The 18101-nt window shown below is 41.6% G+C and overlaps 1 protein-coding gene across 1 annotated transcript; it reads left to right on the plus strand.

Annotated features, from left to right (window-relative positions):
• Window positions 1-4219: 4219 nt before the first annotated feature.
• On the plus strand, window positions 4220-16703 carry LOC128471314 (alpha-N-acetylgalactosaminide alpha-2,6-sialyltransferase 2-like). The gene is made up of 9 exons (XM_053453230.1): window positions 4220-4435; window positions 10501-10936; window positions 11177-11342; window positions 11645-11810; window positions 11901-12039; window positions 12239-12342; window positions 12666-12749; window positions 14189-14288; window positions 15155-16703. The coding sequence occupies exons 1-9, from the start codon at window positions 4269-4271 to the stop codon at window positions 15323-15325; spliced, it is 1533 nt and encodes a 510-aa protein (XP_053309205.1). The 5' UTR covers window positions 4220-4268; the 3' UTR covers window positions 15326-16703.
• Window positions 16704-18101: the final 1398 nt, after the last annotated feature.

An 18101-nucleotide genomic window follows, 5' to 3' on the forward strand; every position in this document is an offset into this window, starting at 1 on the left:
AAACGAAGGAGAGCTTTGGGTTGATTGCGAGCGTAAAGCTGTATTGCAGCGATAACCTCCTTTAAGGTGATCAGGAGAGAATAAAGTTTATGGCTGTTGAGTTTCTTTTTTATGGTAGATCATAAAATGGTATTTGTCTTGTGCGTCAGTAGCCTGAAAATCCTCTGTAGATCCACACAATTACACTTTGTTAACAAAAGAAGCACTTTCCCCGCTTTTATTCGCTAGCTGGATTAACATTTCTGCTGGAAAACCATTCCACTTAACTACCACCCCTTCACTGAAGTACTGATTCGCTGAATCTATAACACATTTATATACGTAAACGTTTATTTCTCGTCTGTTCCCAACAACACATGTATACTAAGATCTCTCGCTCTTAATCATATCTTTCGAGTAACGGTAACAGGCAAGGGAGGGCAGGCACTTTCCCGATAACACGCATGCTGGCGCACACACTCACTCTAACCCTCCGGCGCAAAACAACCCTTACCTTATCCCTGCTTCAACACCGTGCAAGTGGCCACACACTTGCCGGCCCAGATAGGCTGCCACCTCCCCGATTGCCATCCAGCACCCCCCACAATCTCAAACCCCTCTTTCCTCCCAAGATATATCTTTTCTCTCTCAGCATGTGGATCCCAGGATCCCACAGCCCCAGATAAACAAACTAAGCCCCATCTTTTTTTTCTCAGTAATTAGATTTACTTTACTGAGACGGTGGTAGATAAGTGGTACAGCCTCCCAGCAGAAGTGGTAAAGGGTAATACAGAGAGGGTATTAAACATGCATGGGATAGGCATACGGCTCCTGAATCTAAGACGAGACCAACAGCCGATTAAGGTTTGAGTCTTTATAGCAGGAGAAACGAGCGACTAGACGGGGGCCGACAACACGCGGGGGGGCTGCAGGTAGATTTGATGGCACTCATCATCGGTTGGGGGGTCTACAATAAGGGGGCATCAGTTTGGACTACACGCCCCTATTACCCCCGCCTGTGCAGTGGTGGATTCTGGAACTACCCAAGTACAGCTATAGAGCCAATACTTTTTGTTATTAATTAATTTTTTATAATTATATCCGATTGCTTCCCAACCCCTTCTTGACTTTTATCGCAATAATAAAAATTAAAGTAAAGACGCGGTTGGCCAAACCTTTTATATTCAGAAAGACCTCAAATCAGAGGTTTTTCTTGTAAAATTCATGTAAAAAATCTCCCCCCTTCCCCCCCGTAGATTTTTGACATGCGATGTATGTTTAGAAGGCGCCGCAGGGTGGCCACGGCCCACTTAGTAAAGAAAAGACCAAATAAAACTCGTCATCTAACCGTCTTTGAAGGTCCTCTACATAATATCTGCGAGGATTTCGTTGTGTGTTTAAGCATCATAAATGTAATTAAGCATCTCGACGACGACCTCTCTTCTCATAGTTTAAATATTTGCTTTCACGCACAGAACTAGAAAGGCTGGATGTTTAGAGAACAAGGATTCGGAGAGGCGGCAGCAACGTTCTTCCCCGGTGCCGATGTCCGCACCGAGATGTCCCATTCTCCTCTGCGGTCAGATGTTTTGCGCCACTCATTGGGGTGAGGGGGTCTCATGAAAGACCCCAAAACACTTACTGAGACGGAGCTGGAGCTGAGGGGGCAAGAAAAACTAAATACATCTCCTGTACAGCAAATACATGGGGGGGGGGAGGCAAGGGGGCCACTTAGCTATCATATGCCTTAAAGTGTGTTATCAATCAGGGTAATAATACTGGGGGCAACAGAAAGGGGCTATTGGAACGCCATATATATTTTTTTTAATTATTATTATTTTATTATTATTTTTATTTATTTTAATTTTTTAATTTTTTTAAGGAGGCGGCTTTATGGAGAGGGGCCGGGCAGCAAACAATCAGCCATGAGGGGTCTTCTGATCTCCCACCCATCATTGTAACGCACGTTTACTTACTGCCAAAAAGCTATTTACTTGTGACTATTCATTGCGGGATTAACCCCTTGTGTATCTCCACGGATACGTTGTTGCCATTACTGATTTATTGCTTAAAATGTCATTTTGCTCCCCGCAGAAATACTTTTGTGTGTTCTTCTCACGGAAAAGGGTGAAAGGCAAAAGACGTCGCTTTTATTCGGACGATGAACCAATATCCCTTCTTTGTATCCGTGACGGCTCAGCGTGACTTATTAGTGAATACACACCCGGCAAAAGAACGCCGTTGTACGGTGCTGCGGAATACGGTGGCGCTATATAAGGCAATGAGTAATAATCCAGCAGGGCATTAATAACATAAATCGACATTATGAATAGTAAATTTCATAATAATAAAAGAAAATAGATTTGTTTTAATAAACACTGAGCGATAAAGCCAGTGGATCCCTCGGTGGGTGAGAGAAGTGCGTTGGGTGCACCAGAAAGGAATTTAAATGCCTTTAATATAAAATGTAGACGCCGTATAATGCATTATACAGGGTGCCCGGCCCACCCCATCACCAGAAGAGCTCTCATTAAACATTAGATCATTTGAAGTGTTGTTTGTGAATAATTAGGGGTGAAGACACCAATGTGGACAAGCCGAGTCAAAGGGGTGGCACGGCGAGTCAAAGGGGTGGCGCGGCGAGTCGAAGGGGTGGCACGGCGAGTCAAAGGGGTGGCACGGCGAGTCAAAGGGGTGGCGTGGATCTAAAAGCCAGAATATGGGAAGAAAGCAGAAACACCCCGCGGAGACCCAATGCGACGAAACCATCCTGCCTGATAAACTGTCGGCCAGACTGAGAACCCCCCCCCCGTCTTCCCGGAAAGCGTTGCCGTTACATACCGAAAGTGTTGCCGTCTCAAACGGTATTGATTAAGGGACGTTTACTAGAATCATTTGGCTGCCACCATTAGTGAAGTTATTACAAGACAATGATCTGCGATGAGGGATCCTGGTTATTATTATAAGAGATTTTTTTTAAATGGGCTATTAAGGGGTTAAACGTAAAAAACAAATAAAAAAAAAATAGTAAAAACTAGTAATTTCTACTGCAAAAAAAAGAAACAACAGATGCGGTTATAACAGCTGCTTACATTTGTTTACATACCAGGACTGTAACATTTTCTCTGTCCAGTAACATATTAAAAGAAAAGACAAAAAAAAGTAATAAAGCTCGTCAATTGAGTTCACTGGATAATAATATAACGAAGGATAATCAAAAACAGAAAAAAAATGATTATTTTGTTTTTAATATTAATTACACACTTTATTATTAATTACTAAACACTTTCAACTTTTTTTTTTTTTTTATTAAATTCACAAAAACGAATCAATAACAAATATCGGATGGTAGAAATTTTAGAAGCCAATAACCATGAATACCGTTATATATACCCATATAAAAAAAATCATATTATTATTAATAACAATAATAGCATTCGAAAGATGACTTTCCCCCGGGGACTATTACCAACCCTACAGTACACTCCAATATCAGACAGAAAAAAAAAAAAATAATAATAAAAACAAACTCTGGAATACTCAGATAATAATTATAGTCAGATAATGTGACTCCGGCAGCAGAGAGCTGGCAAGAAAGAGCAAAGGGTTAATTGGTTTGTAACGTAAGCTGGCTGTTTATGGCCAGCCCTAAAATAAATGACTTGAATACTATGACCGACCCACCCGCCTCCAAGCAGTGTCCAAACACAAGGACTAATACATCACTTCTTACAGAGCACTTCCACAGAGCGCCTAGCGGAGGATTCATTCGCACCTAGACACCTAGAAGAAGAACTCCTCTCTTGGCATCAAACTCAAGCCCAAAAAGTACAGCCATCGCCAAAGAATTCAAGACGGGAGGCAGCCAACTCAAGCAACGGAGGCACGTGTGACGGTCTGGGGGTGGACTGTGCCTACAAAAATGCCCGTTCTTTAAAAACACACAAATCGGGCTTCCTTAAAGTCTACGAAAAGTCACGGGGATCCCCAAGCAAGACTAAAAATAAAGAACGTCTCTCGCTTGTTTAAGAACACAGTTCGCGAAGCGTAAACAATTTGTTAACGGAACGTTAACATCCAGAATGCAGACGCAATTCCACAAATAACTTTACGTGTACAAGCAAAGCGGAGTAACCATCGGAGAGACACGAGCGCTGGGAATTCGATCCAGTCTGAAACAATCTTACGAGAGAGAGAAATAGAGAGAAGAGAGAGAGAGGGAGAGAGGGAGAGAAGAGAGAGAGAGGGAGAGACAGAGAGAGAGAGTTTGTAAAGTTGATGGAAGAACCATGCAACAGACGGCAAAGTTTATCTTCTGTCTGCTTTTACGATCAAAGACCCTGAAGAGGTTCCTGCTGTTTCTATCCATGGTGACGTTTCTCGGTATCCTCGTTGCTTACAAAGACACGATAACCAGCGGAGTCCCGGCGTACGCCGAGTCTGCAGACTACAGCAGGTAAGAGAACAGACTTCGCAAACTCAAGAATATCTACAGGGTTATGTATATATAAATAAAAAAAAGCAATCGTCGCAAGCGGTCATCTGACTCCGAAACCCCAAAATTTCACATTTTTCATCACTACGTCTATCGGCAAAGCATCGGTTTTTTTTTAGTAGAAAGTCCATAGATCAGGTAAAAAAAAAAGCAGGTTTCTCCCGGAGTAAACCAGTCCAATCCGAGAATTTTTATCAATTGGGTCAGATTTTACAGTAAATTTTATTGTTTACTTATCTCTATTTATTGGGGCTTTTTATGACTGTGCCGCCACTCCCTAAACAGAGACGCTAGTTTTATGGGCTGAGGGGAGCCGGTGGGGGCGCTTACTAAAAATCTAGAAATTTTTTGACTATTTATAGCCATGTCATTGAGTAATGTAGGCACAGATCTACATGCCCATGCGCTCCATGCTAGACCACCAGGGACAGGGGCGGAACAAGCTCCTCTACGGCCATAGTCACAGTGTTACCACTTTTAAGGAAAACAATTAGGGAAGTTCCTGATTAGGAGGGTCCGTCTCAAAGGGCATTTAGTGACATGACAGCAAACAGTGATAAAATATCTACATTAATTCTTAGTAATTAAGACAGAAACCAAAAAGACGGAAGTCCATGATACCCAACTCAAGCGATTTCCAATTGAGACTCAAAAGGGGAACTCATTCCTCCCCGACTCCAATATGGCGGCTGATTTCTCACCCCATCAACAAACTATGACTAGCCCTGTCCTTACCGCCCATTATATCCCTGTATATTCTTCTTTGCTTAACAAACTCTGTAGGCAGAAAATTCCTTCTCTGACAGTGCCAACGCATGACCTGTTGGTCTTTGTACCGTATTAAATGACAGTTACAAGGGTACAGTAACGGCCCGTGGCCACAGATGCACAATATGCCATTTGGCCCAGGGCAGGGGCAGTTTCTCCACGGCTGATGGGATTTAACAAAGATCTTTGGGCTCCACAACCAACGCCCCCGAGGAAATATACAGACTTTTTCACAACTTACTGCGACGTCACCAACTCAACTTTGCAATAACGATAATTGGCTGATAATTCGTTTCCAATGCTAGATTTAGATTATCGGATATAAAACCAAAACGCTTAATACACAGGTTCTGGGGCAAAAAAAGGTCCAAAGTACTTACTTAATAGCTTTTGTAGATCTCTCTTCACTAAAGAACCTAAGCCATGTAGATATAAATACCACCAGCTTGTCCCCGCACAAAGACCTTTTGTATTCCATCCAACACATTCTTTGGACAGCTTTTTTTTTTCCTCCCCATGGCAAAGCGTCATTGTTAGGCAGTGTATTCTAGGAAGCAGGCAGAACGAACTTGCCAAGGGGTCTCCGACGTTCTAAGAACACAAGCAGAAACCATGTATGGGGTATATCGAGACATTCATGGGAAAGGAAGGGTTATCTTAGATGACAAGAGAATGGAATTATAAGTCCTGTTAAAAAAACAAAAAAAAAAGCCAAAGCGTTGGAGAAACCTATAGAAAATGTAGGAGCCGGAGGAGAGGTTTTAGGAGCCGGAGGAGAGGTTTTAGGAGCCGGAGGAGAGGTTTTAGGAGCCCGCGTAACTTTTGTTGGGTATTCGAGAAAGGGATTTATCCACAGAAGGGAATCTAAAGGTGTTTTGGGGCCAGTTGTGAAAAATATAGGGATTGGTTTTAGGATTTGCTTGGGATTTGTCCAGCCCTGAGTACACACACGCAAGCACACAGCACACACGCAAGCGCTCGCACACACACACAAGCAAGCGCTCGCACACACACACGCAAGTGCTCGCACACACACACGCAAGCGCTCGCACACACACACGCAAGCGCTAGCACACACACACGCAAGCGTCTGCACACACACACGCAAGCGCTCGCACACAGACACACACACGCAAGCGCTGGCACACAGACACACACGCACGCAAGCGCTCGCGCACACACACACACGCAAGCGCTCGCACACACACATGCAAGCGCTCGCACACACACACGCAAGCGCTCGCACACACACACGCAAGCGCTCGCACACACACATGCAAGCGCTCGCACACACACATGCAAGCGCTCGCACACACACATGCAAGAGCTCGCACACACACATGCAAGCACACATAAACACACACACACGCTCACGGTATTTAGATTCCTTGCAATAAGCTAGCCTGAAGAGTCGCAGATACATCTGTTCCAGACTCGCAGTCCCTGCTTTTACAAGAATGCGTTTGGTCCTAGAGGTTTATAAGAGATTGTTAACGCTTAACAGCCCGATAACCCGGCATTTTCTCTCATCACGAAAAAGTAACAATAATTCATTTACAAAACAGAAATATTTGTTTATAAATGAAACCCTCCAGAAAATACTTTCTTCTTCACGGACGCAGCTACCTCTCCAGCACCCGGCCATCCAAAACAACAGCGTCCCTTTGGGTGGAATTATTATTTTATTCATTACATTTTAGGGGGAAAAAGGCGAGAAAAAGGTGCCCCCTGTACCCACATCCACATTTTTATTACCATTTACCAAAAATATATTTATTAGATTTAAATAAAACTAGCAACGCCACCAAAAAATAACTTCACAATAATCTATAGAGATATAAACATTAAAAAAAATCCAACCAGGACTGGAGTTGAGTTGAAGTTTGAGCCCCGTGGGCACTCTATCTTAATTGCCTCCTACATCTAACCCACGAAGATAAAAAGCTTTAAAATGAAGCATCATTAAGCGATGGGGACACCATGCGCGTTTTGGGATCCGTAACCATCTCGGCGGGAGAAACGAGCAATGCAAGACTGTACCTTTTATTAACAACATCTTTAAATGCCAGTGTGTGTTTAAATAAATAAATAAATAAAAAAACGTAATAATATACATATATATACTGGGTGACAGATCGCTCATTTTTTTACTATACTGAGAGGGTGGTAGATAAGTGGAACAGCCTCCCAGCAGAAGCGGTAGAGGGGAATACAGCGAGGGGATTTAAAGACATACGGCTCCTGAATCTAGGACGACTGATTAAGGTTAAAGCGCTCAGGCACGCACCCTAACGCCAGAGAATCCCCGATCGGCTAGCAAAGAACGTACGATTGCCTGGACGTGAACGGGTTAATTTAATCGTTTTATTGCGTGTTTATTGCGTTTTGGGCGTCAATAGCGACAGCGAGATAGTAAGAGATAACGGCTAATGGATTAGACAGCTTTACCTGAAAAGAGACGCGTGCAAATCAGGAGTGGCCCCCTGGGCTCCTGGAAGGCTCCGTGAGGCCAGTATCCATTATGTCATTAACCGTTCAGGCCGGGGTGGGGGTTATACCCTAAATGACAGGGGAGGATAGGAGTTGTCATTTTTACCATATGCCGAGCGATTTAGGCATTATTCCCCTTTTCCATGAATAGCGCACACATTATATATTGTTATTCATCAGGCCTCTCCTTTTTGTATATTTTTATAAAGTCCAACATTTAATATGAAAATAGAAAAAAAAATAAAGTAAAGCATCTCTAAACTAGTTCAATTAAACAAAAATGCCTCGAAAATATGATAAGTGTCTTGATTTTAGAAAACCCTTATTTGTGTAGAATTTCTTACAATTATAGGCCAAACATTATGTGTTTATTGCCGGTTTTTGGTTGCATTTAGTTTATTGGGTTAATAACAGGATTATTGAATAAAGAACCCATAACTGTTTATAATTTCCTAAAGAAGACACCCCGGGGCATTTCACTAGGGGGCATTCGGCCAATCATCATGCAGACATTTGGCCACCGACCACTGTCAAAGTTTGCCATAGCAATAAGTTGCCGCACTTAGCGTTGCTAAGGGTTACTCGCACGGGGTTTGTGTCCAGCCTTACTGGATCATCCGCGTCTCCGGATTACGGAGAGACCCCCCCAGTTTTTGTGGAAGTTACAGGGAAGAAAGTTGTTGACAGTTCCGTAGGACTCGGCGGTTTTGTGGCAAACGGTCCCTTTCGTTTACTAGCCCCATGACTCGGTAAGCTTTTGTGTGAAGTTCCATTAAAGACGTGTCGACGCAGAGTCCCGGAGTCTGGGTGAGACGACTTTGAAGTAGTAGTGCCTGGCCACACTCTATGCCGGCGTAAAAACATAGCGTGGAGCCTCTCTCTTACATCATCAGGCGCCTGCTGGCCTTAAAGTGCCGGAGACGCCTTGTCATGGCCAGCCCCGACCCTGGCTGAAACACAACTCTCCTGCAAACTCTCCCTTTAGTGAATAGAAACGAATCCCTGCTTTTTCTCCTGATGCTGCCCCAATCCTCATCATTATCATCATCATCATCATCACCACCACCACCACCCTACAAGAATCGACATCTCTGGCCAAAGCGGAACGTTTCACCCAGTCTCTGTATACGTGCCGGACGCGTTATATACGTTCACCTATACGGACAAGGTATATTATATATACCTTTATGACCCGAGCAAAACAAGTATAACAATCGCCAGGGTCGGAGTCCAGGGTCCACGATGTCCAAGATGAATGCAGAGGATGAGGACAAATGTGCGGCTGAATTCCTCATATATCAACAGGTGAAAAGCCTCAACGGTCTTATAATCATTTGCACCGCCGGCCATAAAACTCATTTTTATTGCCTGTTTTCTATTTTAGTGACGTGAAGGGCAGTCACGTCCCTTTTTTCCAAGGAACTTGCAAATCATGCTTGCGCCGCTGTAGCTGACCGCTCCTTGAAGTCACCAGCTAGCGGAGGGACCAGGAACATGCTACCCGGCACCCATGACAGCAATGGGATACCCCTTGTATGCCATTAAATTAGGCAGGATTCAGAAACGGAGTGGCGAATACATTAATATCTTTATGTGTCTGGAAGTAAAACACGTTACAGCTCATGTCTAAAATATATTACTTTACGGAGAGGGTGGTAGGTACGTGGAACAGCCTCCCAGCAGAAGAGTCAAAGGCTACTACAGGACATACATTTCTCAACTCACAATCAACATGGTCAATTCACTAAAGTAAGAGTTGGAATAACTCATTTGCATTAGAAAAGCTCATCCTCAATGAGCTTCAGCTGCGGAAAGAGCCTGGCTGGCCCTGTATAATGTATAGTTCAATCGGATATGTCTCCTCGCCCATTAAGTTATACATTATACAGGGCCAGCTCAGCCATTCTAGCTGGAGAAACCTGCCTTTGTTGACCCTTCGTAAAAAAAACTCTCCCAAAGCGTTACATTTCAGAAAGTAACCCATTTTTTTAAAAAATAAAAAAAACCTAGCCACCGGTTACAGAAAACTTGCGATCGCAACAATAAAAAAAATGCAACGGAATGAGAAATAACTTTGCATGAATCACCCGAGAGCGCATTCTTTGTAATATTATACTGAACGGCGCGTGCCGTGGCTCGCTTTTTCACTAAACAGAGCATTTCAATAATAAAAAAATAAATTAATAAATAAAAAGGAACGATGTCATTTAGGATTCCAATCAGCTTTTGTTTCACGTTTTAAGAAAACGATATATTCTCCTTTGTAAGACATTTGCAACGTTCACTTTTCTTTATCAAAAAGAGAAGATTTGCTAAGCAGGGCAATTTACAGCAGCAATAAAATAAAAGCCACAATAAAAGCCTAACCCTACCCGGGCTTTAAACGGAACGCGGGGGTCATTAGCGGGGCTGGACAGACTCCTCCTACACCAAACTCACAAGATTTCTCTAAAAACGTAAAACTTACTTCAGTCAATAAAATCCCAGCAAGCAGGAACATTGTTTCATGCACCAGATCCCTCAAGAGATGTTTTCCTTCTAAGATCCAGCCTCCAAAAGCCACAAAGAGGTCACAGGTGTCTCCCTGCTAAGAATCAGGGCTATTAGTAGCATGTGGAGTGGAGTTTGGGAGTTTTGGATCTACCTGCTAGCGACCTGTCACAATATGTAACCCTGTGCTCCTTTACATTGTTTCTCTTCCATGGAATTTGCTTTGTGTATCGATATTGGGTCAATTCCATGAAAATTGTTACCGTCTTTATTTGCAGTTCTGAAAATGAGTCACCGGAGGACTATGATATTTCTGAAATAACTGACATCGGTAACGCAGAGGTAACGGCCAAATCTTTGACCACGAAACCTTTTGAAGTGAACAGAAGGCCTTCAAATTTTAAAATTGGACCGTTAAATTTGACCAAAAGGTCAACGGCTATGACCAGCAAACCTCACAAAGTATCCACCAAGCCTCCAGTTGTGACCACAAAGCCCCTGAAAGCCACCAAAAAGTTAGTGACCACCAGGCCTCACTTAGTAACCACAAAACCTTCACCGGTGAAGGCCTTCAAAGAAGCTTCAAGGTTCTCAAACGCAACCGCCAAGCCTTTCAACATGACCGCCAAGCCTTTGACCAGGTTGAACTCTCTCTCTACTTCAATGCCTTACATGGGTGACGTATACGCCACGGACTACACATACCTCAATTCCGTAAGTCAGAAGTCATGGATTTGTGGGGATCAGGCATGCCATTGGATAGAGTTTTATATAAAAAGAGTTTGTTTGGAATGTTTAAAAAGATTGATGATTAAATTGGAGAAATAACGAAAGGTGGTTACAGATTCCTTCCCCGGTGTCACCTAGTCATTGTCCTCTTTTCCCTCATTTTATGAGAATGCTCTCCTTCAGGCATCATTATTGTTTAGTAACTGGTATCCACCTTCTTCTCAGACGTGTCCAAATCGCACACGGGACAAGCTGAAGAACTCGGACTTCAAGGATATTTACATGGACACCATTCCGGTTTTACAATGGAAGAAGCATGCGACAGAATCAGAGTATCGAAGACTCCAGAGATACAACGGGGCCTTCGGCTGGATGGGAGTCACTTGGCACAGTGAGTTCCCAGTTGGTTCCTCAGAGCTTGAGGCTACTAGTAGTCAATGGCCATAATCAAAGATGGGAAATGCTTTGATTTCTGTTCTTTCTAAAGCATCCATGGAAATCTTTCTTCCTTTTTTAAAATAAAATCAATAAATCTAATTTTTATAGTTAAAAGTGCCATGATGCAATTTTGAAAGGCCATGAGGTCACGCTGAGTTAGAAGAAGGTTTATTTTCATGTTACAGAAGATTCCATTGCTATGGAAAGGCTTATTTGGACCATGGGTAATAAAATGATTTGTCTTGGTCCCTTTAGTTGTGAATCAGACTTTAAACCTACTGAACGCCTCAAACAGCGGCTACTTGTTTAATGAGAAGAAGAAGGATGGCACCTGCGTGCGTTGTGCCGTGGTAGGCAATGGTGGGATCCTGAATGGATCTGGAATGGGAGAAGAGATTGACGCACACGACTATGTGTTCAGGTAGGAACGTGACAAAAATGGCCCTAGTGGTGGCACACCACAGGCTCTCTTCTTCTCCCCATTAATTGTTTTTCTTTTCTCCTTTTGCAGGGTTAATGGAGCCATTACAAAGGGTTTTGAGAAGGATGTTGGAAACCGAACTTCATTCTTCTTCTTTTCAACAAACACAATGATGAATTCATTAAATAGCTACGGGGGACACGGGTTCAAGAAAGCCCCACGTTCTGAGGTACAGGAGCCAGAGCCCAAAAGCTATGCTAACTTCTAACTCCTGTGACATTTGGACAGCTGCAGACTAAATACGCATCTTGAGAGTTGTAGACCAAACACGGGTTGGATATCGACACAGCGGTGTCATTGACTCTGGTGGTCTGGCCGACACACATTATTTCAGGCAAGATCTTAAAACTCTCTTCTCCTCCCCGTAGGAAACTCGTTACCTCCTTTTACCAGACCACGATAGAGACTATCTTCTGGTGTGGGCTGCGCTCACAAACAGCGTCATCGACAGAGGAAGAGACAAGTCCAAAAAGTGAGACCTAATTTGCCATCTCTTATAATAAATGCCAGGCAACAAACCTGAGTAGAATTAAGGAGCCAGAGGGGAACAATCTGAGAACTTTACCGGATTTATGTCTGAAATCAGGTTGAGATGGGCCTACAGAGGACAACTCAAAGAGTTTTGTGCCATCAGTTAAACTTTAGGAGCCACGGCCAACGGGCTCTGGCTTTTGTACAGGCCTGCCATCATTCTCCATAAGTTAGCGTGTTCTCTAACATTCCTACATAGATTTAGTTGAATTACTATTATTGACTTGACGTTCTAATTCTTCTCACCTTTCCTTCTGTCCGCAGTCCAAGAAACTATTTTGGTGAGAACCTTACAATGGAACACTTTAATATCCTGCACCCTGACTTTATGCGCTACTTGAGAAACAGGTGAGTCCCTCGCATCTGTCACTTTTCATCCTACCTGGGCCAACCACGTGGTTTCAGCGCCAGCGTGTGGCTGCCGGCTGGGTTGGAAAACGTCTCGTCATTTGGCGGCCACCAGCCTTAAAGTGCCAGGGCCACCCAGTGGCCCCCAGTCCAGCCCTGAAGACAGGGTCTGGTGAAGCAAACATAGAATAAAACAAGCTTTCCTGCCCCTTTAAACATATTAAGGGCAGTAGATGAAGTGAAGTGCAAGCTTATTGGGCAAGTGAGACTCTACAAACCTAGAAGATATATAAAAAATATCCCTATATGGAGGACATTATTCATTCCTAGCATAACGCAGTGCAATGAGTTCAGCGAGCTTCTATCACAAGAATTAGCAGAATTCCAGTAACGTGTCTGAACAAACATGCGGACTCCAGAGGCATTATTAACCCTTAAAATCTGGTCTGCACACATCAGTGCTCCAGGGCTCCAAACAGGCCAGGAATTCTGTGCATCTCTGCCAGAAACAATCTATTTCGGCGAACTTGTGTTCATTTTCGGGGAAAAAAACTTTCTTCACATTCAACAAAAATTGTCCGCCTCCATCTTAATCCAACATTCGTACGAAAACAAATGCGCCAGCCTAGTATGAAGGTGATGGAGAAATAATGCTGGGTGGGCATGGAGATGGAGAGGTCGTGTTAGGGGGCATGAAGATGTAGATGGGTTGGGGAATAATGTGCTCATACACATGTGCTCATTCTAACACCTTACACATACACACACACACTCTAACACTATACACTTATGATTCATACACACACACACACACACAATCTAACACCTTACAAATGCATGCACATTCACACTCTTATAACACTTACACATACATAACTTCAGAGATTGCATTTATAGCATTTATATTTGTTTTATATTAAAACATGGCAATACATTGCGTGGGGTTATTACTGTATACGGCGCTGGGGGTTTACGTCAGAGTAAAAAGAATACTTTGTGACTTAATATTTGCTATTTTTGTAAATAAAGCATGTAGTTTGTGTACATAATGTATAAACACATCTGTGATGTTATATACACATGGATGTGAGGCTGGGAGAAGGATAGAAACACCTACAGCGCAGACAACAAGTAATGAACTGTAGTTCTAGTGTGACTCCCATGTAACCGTAAAAATATTGAGAGATGGTGTGGAGACCCCTGCCAGGACAGACTACAGAAATTATTACTTGCTGCATTGTCCATGAAGACCACCAACAGCCCTGAATTTAGACATATACGGTACTATATACATATAAATACCCAGTGGGGGGGTTATAAAGAACAAATACCCATATCCCTGCTGAAATTATAGGAATGGGTTGGGACCCTCCGCAGTAGGGGTCCTTAGAGCTGTACCGTCTGCTTTCCTTCTGAACCTTTATTTTGTCTTTATCCAGGTTTCTTTGGGCTCCAATTTTAAACACAAAAAGTCGTGATATCTATCGTCCTTCCACGGGAGCTGCAATGCTGCTGGCTGCTGTGCACACCTGTGACCAGGTGAGGGCAGTGATCATGCCTAGAACTTTTTAAAAGGCTGGTATCTCTGATATAAAGAAGGTGGAGCCATAAACCTCCCGCCCCCGAGGAGAATTAATACAGCCCCAGAGGTTTAGTAATCACCAGATTCATGTAGCCTCAGGGTGAAACCTGGAGAGTTCTCAGCCGGGGTAATAATATGTTGCTATGGGTATGTAACCTGTGCAGCTCCAGCTAATGTGGACTATGACCTGAGTACAATAATCAGCTGAGAAGACAGCTGGGGCACCATAGGCGGTCAGTGGGTTTTACCACTGGGCTTTAGGTCAACAGGGGGCGTGATTTAGAAACAAGTTTAGAAAACCCTCCACTTGAAAGGCTTTGATGTAATACTCACGAAACATTAGTGCATACCCACAATGCCCAACGTGGGGCTGACCCAGTGCTTCCATATAGAGAAGCCAGCAAGCACAGGGCTGTACGGTCTGTGGCTGCCACCTAGTGGTAGTTTTTGGTAAAGGCTTTGAAGAGCATCAAATGTCCTTCAGTATTTCTGTTTGTATAATATATGTATATTATACACAACTTATATCAATGTGAAAATGCCCATGACATAACACCCCCTTATTAAAACTATCCGTATACAATCCATGCCTCTAGATGTAACAAGCAAATAGAGGTCCCCGGTTCTTTTGAAACTGGTGATATGAAAATGCTTAAAGGGAAACATAGTTCATCATAACGAAATAAAATAATTCAACCATATAGCATGCACTTTTTATTTAGCATTAACCCTTTTAAGTTCCGTTTATGGTCACAGAGTGCCTGAGCCACAGTAACCTGTCTTAAATTTCCCCTTTAAGACGTCTTTTTCTTTTTGCCGTTAGGTCAATGCTTACGGATTCATGACACCAAACTACGGAAACTTCTCGGACCATTACTTTGATACCAAACACAAAAAGGTTGTGTTCTACTCGAACCACAGCTTCCGGAAGGAGATGGAACTCTGGCAGAAACTGCACAAAGCCGGGGTGATTAAGCTGTACATGAGGGACTGAGGCACTAAGGCACCGGCGCTGGTGAAAATCGCAGGTCATCAGCCTGAAACTCCTATGAACTCGGGGGCTTGGGGTACAAAAAGTGCCTCTGCAAACATACCCCATACCTCAAGTCTTTTGCCACAAGGTTTTATTTAAAAGAAACAAAAAAAGAACTGGCCAAAGGATGTTTTAAACCACCAATAAAAGCAGAGATTGCTCTGCGGTGGTGAAGTTGCGCATGCTGATGAGACAGAACTCAGTATTGCAATTACGGTATAAAAACCCACCAGTGGAGGCGCTATGGAGTTGCGCACTCAGGAGGAATTTAGCTCACCAATAATACATTTAAAACCCACCAATCTAAGCAGGGATTGGTCTGCTAGGGTAGCGTTGCGCATGCTTAAAGTTTATATTAGTCTATATCAATCACTGTCGTAATATTATGCCAAAAAGCTGGTCTTTTTCTGGGGTAATCGGCACGGGTAAATTGTACACATTGTAAGTATTTTTTATTTTATTTATAATATATACAGCACTTTGCACAAATGGAAAGAGGGCTATTATTGCTAATTGATGTGATTTTAATTAACGTGGCAATTGGGGACAATCAGTAGCCACGACATTGGATGTGCACCATTTCATATTAAAGGTGCTGTCCCACCCACACCACTGAATTTTATGCTTTTTCAGCATTTAGAAAGATCATCTCTAGTCCTGCTGAATGGAATCCTGGAAAATATGGGCTCATTCATGTATTTTTTCAAGGAATACTTAAATGTCATGTGACACAAAAACCTCAAACCATAATCAGTTCTTGGTCTCGCCTCGATTCAGTAGAGGCATGGTTGGTGCCATACAAACCGAATACGCGTCTGTAAATATTTGTGTGTTGTTTTTATCCTAGAAAAATAATAAAATGATAGATCTGCTGAGGTTCATTTACTGAACACACTAGAGCGCAATGAATGATTTGTCTAAGTGGAACAGCACCTTTAAAGCTCTTTTAAACCATCACTCCAGAGAGCGTTCCAGAGGGACTCTAAGGTCCTTGACTGTTGTTATGATTTATTCTACAAAATAACAGCAAAAAAGGGAAATTTCACTTCTTCCAACACACCTCCTGCCCATAAATCTACCCTTTTTGCCCCAGAGGGGCAAGCAACAGACAAATCCATGGCACCGCGGCATGCGCTCACTCCAAAAGGTCAGGCTTCTAATATGCTTTAAGGTCTGATATTAGGAGGAAACCTGAATATTCTGTCACATTGTATCTGGTTGAAACTCTGTAACATTTGTTGCGCTCTAAAATATCTATTTCCAAATACTTTTTCAACCCTGGGGCTTAATGTGAATACTTTTATTTATTTGCAATAAAAATGTTTATAAATTTGCACAATTTTGTACAATATTTCAAGGGTAGCGAGCTTGTGATCCACCACCAATGGGGAGCATTTCAGTAAATAAATACCTACCTACACCTGATAGATTATGAGATAAATCCTATATTTAAATTCCTTTGGAGACATTGCCTACTCTTTCTTAAATTAGGCTTCATTAAATTAAGACTGACAATTTATTTGATTTAGGGAATCTATATTCTAAATTTTACTTTTTATTATTCTCTTTTGTATGCAGATTAAGTAAGGAATTTTCCTCTATTCTCTGTGTCTTTATTTTATATATAAATATAATATGTAATAATATAATATACTATATATATATATATATATATAATATATAATAATATAATATACTATATATATATATATAAAAATATAATATGTAATAATATAATATACTATATATATATAATATATAATACTATAATATACTATATATATATATATAAAATATATAATAATATAAAATACTATATATATATATATATATATAATATATAATAATATAATATACTATATATATATATTATATTTATATATATATATAATATATATATTATATATATTATATTTATATATTATATATATATATATAATATACTATATATATATATATAATATACTATATATATATATATATATATTTATATGTATATATATATATATAGTATATGTTAACAAAAAGGTTACTTTTTAAAATTAACATTCATTTAGTCACTTTATTTTCCTTAAAAAATAATGAAAAAAAATCTACCAGCCAAAAATGCCGCACCAAACCGCCAGATTATATAAAATACTGTAAAATACTGGACAAAATAAATCAATAAATTAACATTTTGTGTCTAGATGCTTCTGATACTAACCATTTTTCTACCTATAGACAAGTTTAGAAATTTCCGTAACAAGTAAGAGAATTATCCAGACTAGGAAAGAAAATAAAAGTGACATAGAAAACGACCAACGGTCTGTTATTTCTCCCATCACTTATGCTGGAAGGCTGCTCCACTTATCAACCACTCTCTTAGTAAAGTAAAACTTTCTTGCATTACATCTAAACTTCTGACCCTATGGGTCCTCAGCGAGGACTGTCCCTGAATCACATTACCCCTGTAAATTACCCCACACCTTCAAATGCCCCGTCCAGGCTCTATGGCGAGACGCCCATCCTTGACCACACCAGCCCAGAACACTTTATAATTCTATTCTTACATTCTATACATTAATTAATATTTCATAAATATGTTTCAGTCTCAGCCTAAATACAGACGCCTGTCTGGTCTCCTCTTCGCTCCTCGGGTAATGCAGAATTCTCGTGGAGCAGGAGTCGGATTAGCGGGTCACGGGATTAGACGGGAATCAATGTGGTGGAACACATATCACCAGCTAATATGGAA

Source organism: Spea bombifrons, chromosome 13 (assembly GCF_027358695.1).
Source record: "Spea bombifrons isolate aSpeBom1 chromosome 13, aSpeBom1.2.pri, whole genome shotgun sequence".
Taxonomy (NCBI): Eukaryota; Metazoa; Chordata; class Amphibia; order Anura; family Pelobatidae; genus Spea; species Spea bombifrons.

Bases quoted from the DNA above. Each gene is read 5' to 3' on its own strand.
- LOC128471314 (XM_053453230.1), top strand. From the start codon at position 4,269: ATGCAACAGACGGCAAAGTTTATCTTCTGTCTGCTTTTACGATCAAAG. The intron at 12,040-12,238 runs GTACAGGAGCCA...TCCTCCCCGTAG, and splicing joins AGAAAGCCCCACGTTCTGAG to GAAACTCGTTACCTCCTTTT. The intron at 14,289-15,154 runs GTGAGGGCAGTG...TTTTGCCGTTAG, and splicing joins CTGTGCACACCTGTGACCAG to GTCAATGCTTACGGATTCAT.